The sequence below is a fragment of the Stigmatopora argus genome, chromosome 5 (assembly GCF_051989625.1).
Source record: "Stigmatopora argus isolate UIUO_Sarg chromosome 5, RoL_Sarg_1.0, whole genome shotgun sequence".
Classification (NCBI taxonomy): Eukaryota; Metazoa; Chordata; class Actinopteri; order Syngnathiformes; family Syngnathidae; genus Stigmatopora; species Stigmatopora argus.
Genome location: NC_135391.1, coordinates 14,349,306 through 14,368,137, shown reverse-complemented (window position 1 = coordinate 14,368,137; position 18,832 = coordinate 14,349,306). Strand labels below are relative to the sequence as shown.

Genomic DNA, 18,832 nt, shown 5'->3' with positions numbered 1-18,832 from the left:
ATATAAATATAAATAATACCCCCTAAAAATTTCACGTTAATTTTAACTATTACATGCGAGTTTCAGTTTGGTCGTTGGGGTTGGATAGGGGGGGAATTCTACTTTGGGGGGGTACTAGAGCCTCTTTTGCTATCCTACAAATATTTGAAAGGATTCTTTTTCTTTGTTTTTGTATACTAATTTTCTGTATGTGGTTCATTTAATATGTGAAAAGTGGGACACAAAATGTCCTCCATTTCTGGACTAGTCCATAGCCTGACTACAACAACAAATTAGCAAACTAAACTAAAACTTCATTCTTTGCAGTAATGCCATCGGACCATTGGTGGCGCTGTGGATGATCTACGACCAGGGTGGCGTGATGCAGGATGCCCCTACTCCCATCTGGCTGCTTTTTTATGGCGGTTTGGGCATCTGTGCCGGCCTGTGGGTGTGGGGTCGCCGAGTCATCCAGACCATGGGCAAGGACCTGACGCCCATCACACCATCAAGGTGAGAAATGATACACAGGGGGGGGCTGGGCTTACATGCGTGTGTTTTGTATGTGGAATTGGCATGGTCAAGTGCTCCATTTCTGATTGACCCAATCTTGTTCTACCAAGTTTTCATGGGATTTTTTTTAATGTTTATGTCAACGTGTTTATATACTGCAATTTAAAGGCACAGATTACACCTTTACCGTGTGCTTTAATTCTCAAGAAACCATTTCATTTTGCTGGAAAAAAGGATTTCTGTATTTATTATAATATGCATCTGGACTTAATATGTCTGTGTTTATGTGCATGGGAGTAATTTATGTCACAAAATGGCTGCCTTCATAAACAGGGGTCATTTTTTTCTCCATTATCAGAAGACTAAGAAAGTCTGCATTTGCATGCTTACATACTAAGAATTCCCTTTAAATAGTTGTTTCCGTCATAGTCCATTTGTAGGGCTACTACAAACAATTATTTTGATACTTAATTAATCACCAATTATTCGCCTGCAGTTCAAATAGATTAGATGTCAATAGCAGTAAATGGCAGTCAATGAGTTAACACTTTATGGGGCAACTGACTATTTGCGGTCATTTAAAAATAAAGAAAAAATAGGCTAGGCCGTACCTGGATAGTATAAATGTGTGTATTGTGGCCTACATGACGCATAATTAGGATGTTCACCTATGTGGACGGCAAGGTTCTAATTATAATTTTTATTGGAAATTATTATTTGGATATGATTTCTGATGAATAGATTCAAATCTAAATTAATAAAATGTGAATTAAAGCAAAATGATTATAATTAATGTGTATGGCGGCAGAAATACACTCCCCAATAACAGTCTGAATTAGATTTTTATTTATTGTTTCATATTGTATCGTTCCACTTGTGTGGAGTTTGCATGTTCTCCCCCGTGGCTTTTCTCCAGGTACCCCAGTTTTCTCCCCTATTCCCAAAACATGCATGGTAGGCTAATTGGCACACTAAATTGCCCCTAGGTATGAGTGTGAGCGTGAATGGTCTCCTTGTGCCGTGCGATTGGCTGGACACCAATTCAGGGTGTCCCTTGCTTTTGGCCCGAAGTCAGATGGGATAGGCTCCAGCACCCTCGCGAGTTTGGATAGAGCGCTTTAGAAAATTAAGGAATGTTTCCTATTATTTAATCCAATCATCATTCGTGCACGAAAGGGTTAACGCCCCTCGTTTCTCACGGCCTCGCCGTCTCATCCTTTCCCCTGTTTGGTTGGCCCCTTCTTTCCTTCCATGCTTTTCTTCTCTAATCTCCCCCTTTCCATCAGCGTCGCCGCCCGTTGCCAGTCCTCAAAGACAAATTTGCTTTGCTCCAGCGTTCTGAAGGAGCCCCTTCTTCCTCTGAGTGTTTCCATGCCACGCCGTGCGGGTGCCAGGGCAGGCTAGCGTGGTAACGTGCTTGACCGCTTGTGCCGACACTGGAGATGCACGTCGCTCCTTCCTCAAGAGTTTAATAGGCGGAAACGTTTATTTTGCTCATCCACATGGCTTTGCCAGAGAGCCACTGGGAAGAATCAACAAACACTCTTACAGTTTAACCCACATGTGTCAAAGTGGCAGCCCGGGGGCCAAATCTGGCCCGCCGCATCATTTTATGTGGCCCGGGAAAGTAAATCATGAGTGCCGACTTTCTGTTTTAGGATCAAATTAAAAGGAAGAGTATCGATGTTTATTAAATTTCCTGATTTTCCCCTCTTTTAAATCAATAATTGTAATTTTTTAATCATTTTTTTCAGTTTTTAGTTCAAAACTCATTTTGTAAAATCTAAAAATATATTAAAAAAGCTAAAATAAACAGTTTTAGATCTATAAAAAACTGAATATTCAGGGCTTTTAATCCAGTTCTTTTAATCCATTTATAAAAAAAAATCTAAATACAAATCTAAAATGGTCCAGCCCACGTGAAATCAAGTTGACGTTAAAGCGGACCGGAGTCTGACACCCCTGGTTTAACCTGTCAAGCACAGGTGTCAAACTGGCAGCCCGAGGGCCAGATTTGGCCTGATTAATCATTTTGTCTGGGTCAGTAGAGGAAATCATGGGCTTTGTGTTTACGCTGAAGGAAAACTAGCCTGACTAAGAGGACACCTTTTCACAAATCTGGTGTCCTACAATTGCAATCAGTGGATTGAAGTCAGGAGATTCTTGTTTCTACAGAAACGTCATTGGTTAAACTGTCTTTACTGGATCAGTTGGAACAAAAACTTAGATCCACATCGGCTCTTGAGGACCGCTTTGCCCACCCCTGATTTAGGACACCCGATGGTGCAGTTGTTCTTCCGCCTGACTTTGGTGCTGGCAGTCTGGGTTCAATTCCAACTCGGTGAATGATGCACGAAAGATGAATGAATGAACATTCACAGTTTCTCCCCTTTGGATGAAATACATAAATCAATAAAAAAAAGACTATTTTTACATTATTGTTTTTAATTTTAGACAGATTGAAAATTCAATTAAAAAGCTTGAAAAGTATTTTTACGTAGTTGTTTTTACAATTAGAAATATTAATAAATGAAATAAAATAACGAAATATCAAAAAAATGAATGAAATCAAAAAGTAGTAGTATTATGTTTTTAAATCCATGCATTATTAAAAAATGATTTGAGATAAAAATAGAATTAATTTAAAAATATATATAAAAACTAAATTACAACAAATTGAAACTAAGGAGAAGAATAAAGGTATACATTTAAATAAGTGTGGCCAGTGTGTATTGTCTCTTTTTGTGACATAGGTTAACTCTTTGACTGCCATTGACGGTAATTGAAGTCCATTCCATTTTATTTGGGAAGAGCTAAAGCAATTGAATGTGTCCAGTTGAAATGGGTTGGACTTCTATTGCCGTCAATAAGTGTTTTCTTAATCAATCTCCCTCTTTTACTAACTACCACAACACATACTCTGTGACATGAACTATCCACTCTCCCTGAGCGTGTTAAGTCAATTAGAGCAAACGTACCACTTCCAGAATGACTTGCTTTCCCCACAATATCATATTCATCATTCCATGGCCGCAAGCCCCTCCCAGTCCAGGTGGATTGGACGTCTATCGCCGCCAACGGCAGCCAATAAGTGAACTCTCTTTCCTTGAATGCAGGCAGAAAAAATATCTTCCAAGGTAGGTATGACAAATGCATTTTTCAGATGTGAAATAGGGATCATCTTGGCCGCTGGCTCGGAGCGTGCTCAGACGGCATCCCACCATCGCTAACCCTCCACCCACTTGGCATTTCAATGAAAAATGTTCTTTTGCTCCTCCTCCTCCTCCTCTCTCCCCCCCACAGTGGATTCACTATTGAACTGGCGTCCGCACTCACAGTCGTGTTGGCTTCCAATATCGGAATCCCTGTCAGTACTACACACTGCAAGGTATGGCAACCAAGCGGGGTCCTTTGCCGGCCCCTTAACTCGCCCCTTTGTCCTTCTGCAGGATTTGTCTGGACAAGAGGGCGAGCACGCACTCCTTCTCAGGCCGCCAGTCATTAGGTTTAAAAGCACTGAAAATCAGGATAAAGTCTTTCAAATTCATTTGCGTATCATCAAATGGAAATTAACGTATTTTTAAAAAAATATATATAAGTCGCCCTAGCCAAAAAATGCTAGGGTGATAATTTTTTTATAATGATAATGTAAGACGAAAATAGGAAAAGGCAAATTAAACATCTTTTAATGTAATGTATACAATAACTATAGCCTAAAAACAGAACGTAACAAGCTGTTGGCAGTCAGAATGAAAAATAAAAAAGACAAGTCGCAGGCCCAGCCTAATTGTGTGAGTTATAGTAGTAGTATAGTATAGATATATAATAGTATAGAAAATACGGTAGTTAAAAATTGCTTTGAATTTCAATTTTCCACCAAATGCTTATTTTTAAAAATTAGATTTCAAAGTGTTACAGATAGTGTAATATTTTATTTTTGCCTGACTTTGGAAATTGCTTCCCACATAGTATGATTGGGAGAGGTAATGGTTGTCTATCTCTGGGTGCTTTACGACTGATTGGCGACCAGTTTAGGGTCTAAACTGCCTTTCACTCTCAGCTGGGATAGGCTCCAGCACCTCGCAACCCTGACTTGAATATAATGTTGAAAATGAATGAATACATTTGCATAATGTGTTTAAACAATTGTTAAGTTCAAATGAAAGCAATGTAAGCATAAAAAGTCAGCTATTGTAGTCTTGTTAAATGTATTGTGTTAGTTGAGCATTTTGTTGTTCAATACAGTTTAGTTTAAAAATGGGATTCAATATAAATATTTGATATTTCATCGCCGTTCTTTGTATAAAACATTTGAAATCATGCATTGAATGCACTAAACTACAGAAGAAAAAACGAAAAACCAAGAAAAAAATATTCCAAAAGCAACCTTGAAAATAAATTGCTACACAGAAAAAACTAAGTTTAAAAAAAAAAATCGAAAAACAACTAAATTAATTGTTTTGAAAAATAATATATTTTAAAAATAATTAATAATAAAAAAATAATAATTAATTTCAAAAAACGTCAGGGATTTATTTATTTATTTATTTTTAAAGTGAATGCAATACACTTCCACACTAAACAATTTAACTAGCTAACAGGAAAATATAGACAGATAAAATCAACCCAGCCTTTTTTGCCAATCTTATTATTTTCCACCAAAACATCGGTTTGAAAATTGAAAATCGAAGCCATTTGGCATAATTTCATTTCACAACTATATCATGAAAATCCAGAAGTCCATTGGACCTCTAGTTCAAATGTTCCCATGGAGAGCCAATAAAATTCAGCTCGTATCCATTGACAGTGATAGACGTCCAACATCTATCTTGGCCAAGCTTGTAAAAGCCACTGGTAGAAAATGTTACTGGCAGCCCCTTTTAGCAGTGCGTGCGGCCCCTCTTCTCCAGCCCTTTACAGGAATGTCAGCTCCAGACCGGATCATCCGGGGTCACGACCCGCGCCCCCTTCCCGAACAGCATGACGTCTCATCCTGTCTCATTCCTCTTTTCCATTTCTCCTTGTCAGCACTCGCATGGTTTGGCGTGTGGGCCCTCCAACCCTCCCTGCGCTTGGCTACAGGGCAGACCCTAAAGACCCCCAACCACGCACCCCCCAATGCATACCCCACCCTGCCCACCTGTCACAACTTATTTTCCACTTTTTTTTATACCTCTCCCATCTCTCTCCATGTCTCCCTCTGTCTCTCTACTCATCTATCTTCACAGCGGATTTTGCATTGAAGTAATGAGTGCGCTAACAGTGCTTGTTGCATCAAATGTGGGCATCCCAATAAGCTCCACCCACTGCAAGGTATTCCAGCCTGTAGTCGGCAAGACGCGCTTGACCACGGCTCGCTGCCGTGACTTCACGCTAGGTTTAGGGCTGCCGCAAACGATTATTTTGATTGTCGATTCGTCAACGATTGTTTTTGGGTCAACAGGTTTTTAGGCTTCTATTACATTCTTTACATTTTGCCTGGAAACGGGCTGTAGAATCGACAAAATACGCAATAGACGATGAATATTAGGCTATCATAGTTTTTTTTTAGGTAAAAAGTTGCATTTTGATGCATAACAAAGACATTCATTTTTAATGAAGGATTACAGAAATAAAATGTTTACTTTTTTGACTTTTTAAATTAGAAAATATACAGTTGAAATAGATTTTCAGATTTTTGCTTTTATAAATTTTCAAAGTTCTAAAAATACATAATTTTGTTCATTTTCTGTTTGGTTTTTACTCTAAATATTTTTTGTAAAAAATACGCGGATTTACTTTTTGTCCTGTAAATAAACTATTTACAACAATCTTGTTTTAGCAATAAGTAAAAAAAAAAGTAAAAGTTTCATTTGAAAAATTAAGATCAAAAATTAAACATTTTTTTCTCCTTTAAAAAAGTCGTCGTTACAAGATTTTTTTTTAAATTATCAAAAAAATAAGCCAAAATACTTTTTATGAAAAATAGAATGAAAAATAATATAATGTTTAACGAGTGAGTATAAAATTCTAATAAATAAGTATTTTTACTGTTTGCTTTTTTGGTTTTTATTAAAATATTTTTTGAAAGTTGAAATTAATAAAATAAGCAAACTTACCCTTCCTTCATTTTTTGGTTTAATAATTCATTTTTTTTTGAATTCGTAAATGGAAGAGTATTTACTGTTTTTATTCAAAATACCTTTTCAAGAATAATATAAGATTATCCATTGTTGTTTCATTCAATAAAAAATGACAAAAAGTAAGAAAAACAAAATAAAGAAAATATATTTATTATTAAGCAGCCCAAAAAGGCGATTTCTACAATTTTTCAGATCAACAAGATCTTGATGTAAACGATGAATCCACAATCAAAATAGTTAGTTTGATTATCGAATAATTGTCGAGGCCAAGGTGGCAGCCCTACTTCAGGTGTAGACGACAGTCGCCAATCACAACTGCACAGTTGCGGTTTTGCTTCTTTGTGCGCTTTCCCCAAGCTTTTCACTCATTCGCTGCCATTGACGGCGACAGACGTCCAATCCATTGCGACCATGGGGACCGGCGTTTCGATCGCTGCCACCCCTCCCTGGTCGAAATGGATTGGACTTCAATGGCACTAAAGCTGGCCATTTACATATGTGATGGGAAACTGCGCAAATGTCAAAACTGATACCTAATTAAGCACTAATATGGATTCATCCACATCACCTCCCATTCCCAATACTCCCGTCTCACTCCTCAATACGCACTTACGGCAAAATGCTTCACTCTTCCGATATTTAGACTTTATTATCTTGTGATTTGATTGATTTGATGATTGTGTTTGGGGGACACCCTCAAGTTGTCAGACTACTACAGTGGTACTTCGAGATACGAGCTTAATGCGTTCCGGGACTGAGCTCGTATGTCGCTTTTCTCGTAACTCAAACGAACGTTTCCCATACAAATGAACTAAAAACAAATTTATTTGTTCTAACCCAAAACCAAACACCATAAACCGGATATTGGCTTGGAAAAGCATTTTTATTTGTTATCTATTAACAATGTAACATATAACTAGTGCTTTAATAGTACTAAAATGTGTTTAATAGTATACTAAAATTAGACGGATTTCGCGGAGGGGAGGGAGGGACGGGGGGGGTTGGGGGGGACTTTTCGCACCCGAAATGATGCACACAAATGTCCTCACATACATGATAACGCACGACCACTTGCCAACCAGAAATAGTATACAGACGCTCCCCTACTTACGAACATTCAACTTACGAACAACGGTACATACGAACATGTCTGCAAATTGCGTTTAAGTCCAAAAATGTTCGCAAGTACAATTTTGTATTTCGCGCCTTTTTCGGAGTAGTACTTCTTTCCGCCGCTAATACCGACGCCTGGCGCTGTGAGAGCTCAGCTCACCCAGCATCTACCTTCTTCTTCGTTGCAATGCGGAAGTGCGTGAATGTATCTCCAGTGTGCAAAGAACCTTTTTCATTTGTATCATTAAATATCTCATGCATCCAATATTGAATATGGTTGGTAAAAAGCTAAAGGCTTCTATTGAGGGAGTTGCAAGGAAGAGGCAAGCCATTTCATTTGAAACGAGTGGCAATAATAACGAAGCTTGATGCGCGTGAGAGTGGTGAGCGTTTCACGGGCATTGAATCGTTCGACCGTCAGTACCATTTATAAACAGAAAGATCGAGCAGCAGGACCCAAATATTGAACGTTGCACAAAGTTTGCAAATCAATTGAATGATGCCATACAGTGCTACCGCATCATTTATGATGAAAAAAAGAAGAAAACTGTGCAATCGTCATTAGGTCGCTTCTTTTGGCCAGTTTCTAATACATAAATATCTCTCTCTCTACAGTACTGTACATATTCTCTCCATTTTATTAAATGTTTTTTTTCAGTACAAACCAATGCGTGTTACTTAAACAAGCCTTAAACATACAAATGCACTTATATAAACCTTCAATATACTTATATCGGGCTTAAACATAAATTATAATACAAAATATAGCACTGAATCAACTTACAAACATTCAACTTATGAACAATCGCTCGGAACCAATTGCGTTCGTTAAGGCTTTTTTTCTTTAAAAATGACATAGTATTGTAAGGCTTTTTTTCTTTAAAAATGACATAGTATTGTAAGGCTTTTTTCTTAAATAAAAACGACATAGTATTGTAAGGCTTTTTTTCGTAAAAGACGACATAGTATAGTAAGGCTTTTTTCTTAAAAAACAACATAGTATAGGCTTTTTTCTTTAAAGACGACATAGTATAGTAAGGCTTATTTTCTTTAAAAACGACACAGTATAGTAAGGCTTTTTTGTCTTTAAAAACGACATAGTATAGTAAGGCTTTTTATTTACAAAAAAGACCATGTATAGTAAGGCTTTTTTCTTAAAAAATGACCATGTATAGTAAGGCTTTTTTGTTTAAAAAAGACCATGTATAGTAAGGCTTTTTTTCTTAAAAAACGACATAGTATAGTAAGGCTTTTTTTCCTAAAAAAACGACATAGTATAGTATGGCTTTTTTCCCCTAAAAAAACGACATAGTATAGCATGGCTTTTTTTCTTGAAAAACGACATAGTAGAGGAAGGCTTTTTCCCTAAAAAACGACATAGTATAGTATGGCTTTTCCCCCTAAAAAACGACATAGTATAGTATGGCTTTTTTCCTTTAAAAAACGACATAGTATAGTATGGCTTTTTTCCTTTAAAAAACAACATAGTATAGTATGGCTTTTTTTCTTAAAAAACGACATAGTATAGTAAGGCTTTTTTTCCTAAAAAACGACATAGTATAGCATGGCTTTTTTTCTTGAAAAACGACATAGTAGAGGAAGCCTTTTTTTCTTAAAAAACGATATTGTATAGTAAGGCTTCTTTTCTTAAAAAAACGACATAGTATAGTAAGGCTTTTTTTCTTTAAAAAATGACAGCAAGTAAGGCTAAGAGAGTCGGAGAATAAATCTGACTTCTGATTCTTCACCTTCTAGTTGTTGCTGTGGTCCACTGGCAAAATCATTGAGTCAGAACATGAGGCGGGAATCAGGAGTGAGTTCAATTCCACTTGTTGCAATTCTCTAATTGTTTATTGAGGTAATGAAAAGGATAAATACAACTTCCAACTTTACAGTGGTGCAGTGGCAAAGACAATGGGTCAGAACTTCAGGTGGACTCAAGTTCAAATCAGAAGTCAGTTTGATTCCAATCTTTGCAATTCTCAAATTGTTTATTGAGGTAATTAAAAGGATAAATATAACTTCCAATCACATCATTTCAGAAGACACTGTGGTCCAGTGGCAAGAACAATGGGTTGAAATTGAAGTTGGACACAAGTTCAAATCTGGAGTGAGTTCAAGTCCACTCTTTGCAAATCTCAAATTGTTTATTGAGGTGATGGAAATGATAAATATAACTTCCAGTCATCTCATTTCAGAAGTCACTGTGGTCCAGTGGCAAAGACAATGGGTCAGACAGACCTCAAGTTAGTGGATTTGACTGCCATGTGGGAGATGGGGTTCGAATCCCACTCTCGTTTGACTAATCACTACACTAGTAGTTCAGTAAATGGGTAATCCTTTTTTCATTCAAATAAAGACTTAGTCATTTTTTTCAGCAAAACAATATTTCCGGTCAGCCTGCGGCTGACCGGAAGACAGTTGGGAGGGGGGGTTCCTGGTGGTGTTCGACAGTCGGCCTTCGGCCGACTGCCGACACCATACAGTCGTTGACTGGCGACACCGGGACGTGAACCCTCGACACCCACGTCACAGGCAGGTGACTTACCCACTACACCACGAGGCGGCCCGCCTATACATGATTGGAAGTTATATTTATCCTTTTCATTACCTAAATAAACAATTTGAGAATTGCAAAGAGTGGAATTGAACTCATTCCTGATTTGAACTTGAGTCCACCTGAAGTTCTGACCCATTGTCTTTGCCACTGGACCACAGTGACTTCTGAACTGATGTGATTGGAAGTTATATTTATCCTTTTCATTACCTAAATAAACAATTTGAGAATTGCAAAGAGTGGAATTGAACTCATTCCTGATTTGAACTTGAGTCCACCTGAAGTTCTGACCCATTGTCTTTGCCACTGGACCACAGTGACTTCTGAACTGATGTGATTGGAAGTTATATTTATCCTTTTCATTACCTAAATAAACAATTTGAGAATTGCAAAGAGTGGAATTGAACTCATTCCTGATTTGAACTTGAGTCCACCTGAAGTTCTGACCCACTGTCTTTGCCACTGGACCACAGTGACTTCTGAAATGATGTGATTGGAAGTTATATCTATCCTTTTCATTACCTCAATAAACAATTTGAGAATTGCAAAGAGTGGAATTGAACTCATTCCTGATTTGAACTTGAGTCCACCTGAAGTTCTGACCCATTGTCTTTGCCACTGGACCACAGTGACTTCTGAACTGATGTGATTGGAAGTTATATTTATCCTTTTCATTACCTAAATAAACAATTTGAGAATTGCAAAGAGTGGAATTGAACTCATTCCTGATTTGAACTTGAGTCCACCTGAAGTTCTGACCCATTGTCTTTGCCACTGGACCACAGTGACTTCTGAACTGATGTGATTGGAAGTTATATTTATCCTTTTCATTACCTAAATAAACAATTTGAGAATTGCAAAGAGTGGAATTGAACTCATTCCTGATTTGAACTTGAGTCCACCTGAAGTTCTGACCCACTGTCTTTGCCACTGGACCACAGTGACTTCTGAAATGATGTGATTGGAAGTTATATCTATCCTTTTCATTACCTCAATAAACAATTTGAGAATTGCAAAGAGTGGAATTGAACTCATTCCTGATTTGAACTTGAGTCCACCAGAAGTTCTAACCGGTTGTCTTTGCAACTGGACCACAGTGACTTCTGAAATGAAGTGATTGGAAGTTATATTTATCCTTTTCATTACCTCAATAAACAATTTGTGAATTGCAAAGAGTGGAATTGAACTCACTCCTGATTCCCACCTCAAGTTCTGAACCAATATTTTTGCCACTGGACCACAGCAATAACTAGGAGAAGAATCAGAAGTCAGATTTATTCTCCGACTTTCTCAGCCTTACTATACTATGTCGATTTTTTAAAGAAAAAAGCCTTACTATATACAGACGCTCCACTACTTACGAACATTCAACTTACGAACAACGGTACATACGAACATGTCTGCAAATTGCGTTTAAGTCCAAAAATGTTCGCAAGTCCAATTTTGTATTTCGCGCCTTTTTCGGAGTAGTACTTCTTTCCGCCGCTAATACCGACGCCTGGCGCTGTGAGAGCTCAGCTCACCCAGCATCTACCTTCTTCTTCGCTGCAGTGCGGAAGTGCGTGAATGTATCTCCAGTGTGCAAAGAACCTTTTTCATTTGTATCATTAAATATCTCATGCATCCAATATTGAATATGGTTGGTAAAAAGCTAAAGGCTTCTATTGAGGGAGTTGCAAGGAAGAGGCAAGCCATTTCATTTGAAACGAGTGGCAATAATAACGAAGCTTGATGCGCGTGAGAGTGGTGAGCGTTTCACGGGCATTGAATCGTTCGACCGTCAGTACCATTTATAAACAGAAAGATCGAGCAGCAGGACCCAAATATTGAACGTTGCACAAAGTTTGCAAATCAATTGAATGATGCCATACAGTGCTACCGCATCATTTATGATGAAAAAAAGAAGAAAACTGTGCAATCGTCATTAGGTCGCTTCTTTTGGCCAGTTTCTAATACATAAATCTCTCTCTCTCTCTACAGTACTGTACATATTCTCTCCATTTTATTATTTTTTTTTTCAGTACAAACCAATGCATGTTACTTATACAAGCCTTAAACATACAAATGCACTTATATAAACCTTCAATATACTTATATCGGCCTTAAACATAAATTATAATACAAAATATAGCACTGAATCAACTTACAAACAAATTCAACTTATGAACAATCGCTCGGAACCAGTTGCGTTCGTAAGTAGGGGAGCGTCTGTATATGGCATTCGCACTGACTAATGGGAAAAAAACACTGAAAAAATGCAACGCTCCGCCCAGTGCTCCCAGAGACATTACAAAGAGGGAGTTGCGACCAGAGTCATTACACGAGGGAGTTGCGGGGAGAGAGACAGTGCCAATGATGTTCTTATGAGCAGCCTCTCGGGTCCACTGTCTTCTTGTATGTCAAAATTTGTCTCGTATCTCAAGATAAATATTTGCTCAAAATTTTACTCGTATCTCAAATTGCTCGTATGTCGGGGCACTTGTATGTCGAGGTACCACTGTATTATAAATTGTGTCTTTTATGCAACACGACATTATTCGAAAGACGTGCGCTGACAACTTGAGTGAACTCCACCTGCTTCACGCTGTGATAATGTGCAAAGACAGCAAGGAGGTCAAGTAAAGGTGCTTTGACGTCTCATGGACGCGCAATTTTAATCAAAACGCATCGTATTTGTGGTTAGTATGGAATTTTGGTAAAAATGTAACGCCATAGTCCAAGTCCTTCCTTTGCGGTCATTGCACATTTTGATGATGTGATCTTTATGTCTGATGATGGTGGAAAATTAAGGTAAGTGGAATTGTCACCATGGATGTCTGACATGAGCAGCTTTAATGTTCTCAACGTTATAATAACGAAAGTTGTAAATTTAATGCACAGGAAGTGCTGATGTCAGACATCCTGCGTATTTCCAATATGTGACAAATTGTTTAACCAGCTTGCTCAAACTAACCACCTTTGATGAGTGATGTTTGTATGCAGGCTGTTTTTCATCTTCATTATGTAAGCCGCGCCTATTAAATTTGACCCCCAAAAAAACCTGCAACCAAAATAGAGACATTTAGGAAATCAGCCATTGGCCAATTTAAAAAAAACAACTTAACGGGAAAACTTGTGTCCACTGTTTGGTTGAGGATAATCTCGGTTTTACACCAACGAGTGGCCAGTGTTAAAAAAGGATGATAAATGATATAACTTCAAATATACATACATTATTATTTGAACTTCAATTTCAATTTCCTTCCATAATCAACAATTAAAATACCATGTTAAACCAGAAAGATTTGGTTGATCAAAAATATCTTCACATACTAAATTAATATGTTTAGTTGCGTCCTCGGAAGGTGGTGCGTTGGCCTCAGTTCTCAGGTCCTTGGTTCGAATCCAGGTCAGTCCACCTGTGTGGAGTTTACATGCGTGGGTTTTCTCCGGGTACTCTGGTTTCCTCCCACATTCCAAAAACATGCATGGTAGGCTGATGAATGAATTAATGAGTTGCGTCCTCCTCATTCAAATACTACACTACCAGTCCCGGTTGACATTTTCTGAGGTAGTCAAACTAGAAAATCACTTAACTTTAAAAACAAGGATTGTGGGAAGAAACCAGAGTACCCAGAGAAAACTCACGCAGAACATGCAACAAACCCTCGATCCCAGGACTGCGAGGCCAACGTACTATACTATCCACTAGCAAGGCAGAAAGATATGAATGACTAAAAGCAGCCTGCTAATTCCCTGCCGTGTGTTTGCCGTGCGCCATTTTCTCGCCTTCCGACGGCTGACCTTCTTTCTCGCTTCCTTCCCATTCAGGTGGGCTCTGTGGTCGCCGTGGGCTGGATCCGCTCCAAGAAGGCGGTGGACTGGCGCCTCTTCAGGAACATCTTCCTGGCGTGGTTCGTCACCGTCCCCGTGGCGGGCCTGTTCAGCGCCGCCGTCATGGCCGTCTTCGTGTACGGCGTTCTGCCCTACGTGTGAGAGTGTCAGAAAGCGAAATCCTGGTGGAGGTCAAAGAAGGAAATGAGGGGTAAAACGCTGCGAAAAGGGTTGGTTCACATCATTCGATCTCCCGTACAAAGAATGGCTAAAGCAGTTCATACTCCAACAAAGCAACTGTACATATTCATCATAATATGGAATTCCGTGTGTTCAACCGAGCCATCTCATGCTAGCTAGCTAGCTACAAGTCGAGGAAATGAAATAATGACGGAGGGATGATGATCAAGACTGCTACGTCTCGTTTTATTGCGATATCGTACAAAAAGAAAAATATGATTCGCTACAGAGTTGATTTTTTTTGTCTGTTTGTATGGATTTTTAAATGATGTATTATAGCGTAAATCTGTACTGTAAATAGTGACCTTCAAGAGTTTTGGGGTTGGCGGGATGGTGGATCATTTTTTTTGTTGTATTTTTTTTTAAACTGTTGGGAAATGGGATATTCCCTGCACCTTTTCATCATGATGGCACATTCAGAGTATGTTTCATCATACTATTTTTATGAGAAATGCATCTATTAGAGAGGACGGTTTTGTGAGGAGGGGAAAAAAACTCATTGGTGTAATACGGGGGCGGTCCAGTAGGTGACGGTAATGGGCCGCGACGTGCGTGTAGATTCAATGAAAGAAGCGGGTCATTCGAATGGCGTTTTTGAAGAATCGACGGGAAACGGGAGTCTTTTGACAGATTTACTGTGCCAAAGTCCAAATTTTCATCGCCATGACGTTATTTGAAAAGGTTTAAGGTGCAGCGAGAAGCCAAAATGATCTGAAAATATGCTCATATCTGCCTTGTCGCCTTTTTTCATGTTTCGTTCCGTTTGGTGTCATGTGACAAATGTGCTCGAACGAGATGCCTCAATGTGTCGTAACAAAACTTTAGTGCAGTATTATCATAAGATTTAATTTGCAGAATAATTATATTTTAGTACACGTGCCGCTGTGCGATTCCCGGAAAGTACTAGAATGGCGTCATCCGTGCTGATTGTCACCAGCTCCTTTTTTTGCTTTTTTTTTTTTTTTTTTTTTAACTCGGGTCACGTGACCCGCAGATGAACAAATGCTTGTTAGTTTGCTTTTAATTTATTTGGACAAATCAACATGCTTGTTTTTAACTCCCCGTTTTAATCCCCAAATTAATCTTTGAACGTGAACAAATTTATGATTCCGTCGTAGCCATTTGCCTTTTCTAACATGCTGTTTTTTTAGTACGTTGTAAACTAACAAGGAGTGTTGAGGCCACACGCAAATAAATTCTAAGGCAAAAAAGTTTTTTTCTTAAATATTAAAACTTTATTTAAAAGAAACGGGATTTAGAAATAAAAAATATAATATCCTAATGTTTTAACATACATTGCCCAAATTCCCTTTATTCTGTTTTTTTTGCAACTGTAAACTTAAATGTACACCTTAAAAATAGCCCATTTATTTGATCCTTTTTGTTGTGATATTACCACTAACCTAAAAAATGTTAACCTTTTTGAAAGGGGAGTTTCATTTCTTTTTTTTTTTTAAATCCAGTTATCAAGTTACTGCTTAATTCTACCAGAAATATGAATCTTCATCTAAAAAAATACACATTAATTCTTGGAATGGCATTATGGTAATCTTGCAAAGAGTTTTCCAACTGTTATTGTCAAATTACAAGTTTCATTTTAAAGAAGAAATGGTGGTATGCAACTTTCTTGTAGGAAACTATCACGTGAATAAAAAAAATGTTCATGTTGATATTCTTAGAAATACCTGATCCATATTTGTCTCAATCTTAAAAATTTACAAAAAAGATTTTTTTTAACAATTGAAAATGTTACTATTTCTTGATGGCTTCAATCTACAAGATTTTTGTAACAAAAATGTACTTTATTTGAGAAAATTAACCTGAAATAATGTTTGCTTAAATCCATGCAACATTATTGCGATATGACGTTATTTCCCCAAAATGTTTTTTTTGACATTTCAGTATAAAATAAACAATTTCTTCAATGGACATCTTTGACCTTTGAGCTCATTACCCCAAAATTGAATATCCTTTTTTGTTCATATTTTAAACAGACTGCAAGCTTGATAATAATCCGTTAATAAAGGTGTGCAAAAATTCCTTTTCTGACATTTGACCTCATTGCCCCAAAATGTAGCCATCCCTTTAATCGTTCTCCCTTTATACAAACCAATTAATGACCTCTGTGACCTTTGACCATAACTATTTCACATCACAGAAATGCCCTGTAAGTCAAATAATGATCCCTTTATTCATTCTTGAGTTATCCCAAAGAATGACAGAAACTGTAAAAAAAAATTAAGTTTTCACCAAAATAATAGATATTTAGATGTGATTTATATTTGTTTAAATGTTTGTTCATGTTAAAACTATCCCTTTTAACTGGCAACAAAATAACTTATGACTTAAATTTTATTGTCTTGTAAAAGAAAAAATACTTAGGTTCGCGTTTTACTTTTTATGTGAGTGTGGCCTTACCACTCCTTTGTGGCGAACATATCAAAATGGATCAAAACAAGAAAAAGTAACCTTGCCTCCCGATGCCAATGACATTTGTGTCTACGACAAAGTTCCGCTTAGATCAAAACGATATATTTTTCTACAATAGTTTATCTCATCCACTGCCATTGCCGTCAATGGTGGCCGAAGCGAAAAGCAAAACTCGCAATTTCGGCGTTTGGATTCGCGGACGATGACATCCTTTGTAATTTTGTTTCCCTTTCTGTCTGGCAAAAAAGCAAAATTGATATTTGGTAAAAGATCGAGTGGACGGTGGGCGGGAAGACATGGAACGGATGGGTTTGAGCGCGTTTGTGTTGGGTGGGCCTCAAAGACAGCAATAACGACAAACGTCACGTGGTCGGAATTAGATAGCGTCTCTTAAAAAGTGGATGATTGTTGGGACGCTAACTTGAGTGAGCGCTAAATCATAATAAATATGTCAATTCCCCTTTTGGGAACCAACATTTTGTTTTTGTCCAAGAATTGTCAGTCGGGCTTTGATGGTAAACAAGGTGGCGTCTTTGAGAAATTCATTGAGAAAATGGTCAAAAACGCGGGACAAAATTAGAATATTTTTGTTTGTTCTGTTTGCATGTTATTTTGCTAAATCAGAGAATGCGACATTTTGCTGGATTCCCAAAAAATATTGATATTTATGAGGCAAGTGACTATTTTTGATCGACTAAATATGTATTATTATAATTAGCATTATTGTATTTTTTTAAATAATTATTAATACATGATAAACTAATTTCATGTCAATAAAAAAACTAATTATTCAAATTAAAATGACCATAAAAAACTGAAAATACACTGGTTGCAGCCCTAAGTAACGCCAGATTTTTTTTCTTCATAGTATTCAACTCATTGCATGCTATTGATGGCGATAGACTGGCCGTGAAAGGTCATGTTTTAACGCCAATGACGGCGCTAGACGTGGATTGGACGTCTTGCGGCGTCAATGGCAGCCAATGAGCCAAGCGTCGAGTATTGACTGAACTATATAGCGGCGACATTGCGAGCAACCCGCTGGACAAACCGTGCCATTTTCGACCTTTATTGCCTGATGAAAAATGTCCTTCTTTGTAGCTCCGCCCACCCCGCTGTGTAGCTCCTCCCCGCCAGAGCGTGATTGATATGCGTGCCGTATCGTGGTAGAGCGATTTTTTTTTCCAGCAGCGTGTTGTCTTTTTTGAATGTTTAGCGCTACTTCCTGTCCGCTCGCCGCAATATGTCTTATGTATGGATTTAACACACAAAAAAGTGTAGCCTGCTTCAACAAAATCTTATTCTGATTTGCTTCTATCGTACTGTAATGTTTTTATTTAAGGTTTTAACTGTCTGCATTTAAACTAAATTATGGGAATTAAAATTACAAAGAACACTTAACATTGCTTTGTGTTGTTTCTTTCATATTTCCACCATGATAATAAAAAGTCAGTGTGATTTTTTTTGCCCAAATTTGGATAGAATCTTGAATCAAGTGAAAACAAACCTTACCCATAAGAATAAAAAAATAAATACATTCAAAAGTTGACACTTAACCAAAGCAAGTGACGATTCTTGTCATTTCAAATAAACTGTAATAGTAGCAATTTTTTTTACTAATAATGACTATTTTATTTTTTATCATTACAACTACATTTATAAATTGATAGTTTTTAGAAGTAACATTTAAAATTTGTCATCATCAATCGTCAATCGTGACAAAATCGATTGGATTTCACATCATTGAGTTACACTAGAATGTAATTATGTTTTAAGCTTTTATTTAATTTGGATAAATACTTGAATATTCCATAATAAACAAATACATTTACCTCCCAGAAGCTTGCCAGCATTCTCCAAAGTGCAGACTTAGGACGCATCATCTTCAAGTGGGAAACCTGCAAGGGAGATCACCTGGTCCTCCAGAGTCTGGACATGGGTCTGATGCATGCAAAAAAGAAGAAAAAGTTAGCATATATAGAGACTGGAGATTCAACAGAAAGCCTTAAGTGATTTCTTTTTGGAACTAGTTTTACCTTGATCTGTGGCCCACCCAGTCTCCTCT

General features: G+C 37.6%; 1 protein-coding gene across 8 annotated transcripts in view; it reads left to right on the top strand.

Moving 5' to 3' along the window:
- Positions 1-15,178, top strand: part of slc20a2 (solute carrier family 20 member 2) — a 57,804-nt gene extending 42,626 nt beyond the window's left edge. For 7 of the 8 annotated variants that reach the window (XM_077600015.1, XM_077600012.1, XM_077600013.1 and 4 more), the window contains 3 exons: positions 307-492; positions 3,796-3,880; positions 14,095-15,178. In XM_077600015.1, coding sequence (XP_077456141.1) covers positions 307-492; positions 3,796-3,880; positions 14,095-14,259 — 436 coding nt within the window. In that variant the 3' untranslated portion in view covers positions 14,260-15,178. Of the gene's footprint in view, positions 1-306; positions 493-3,795; positions 3,881-5,720; positions 5,806-14,094 lie in introns of all 8 variants that reach the window. The other variant, XM_077600020.1, reaches the window with a different exon arrangement.
- The last annotated feature ends 3,654 nt before the right edge of the window (positions 15,179-18,832 follow it).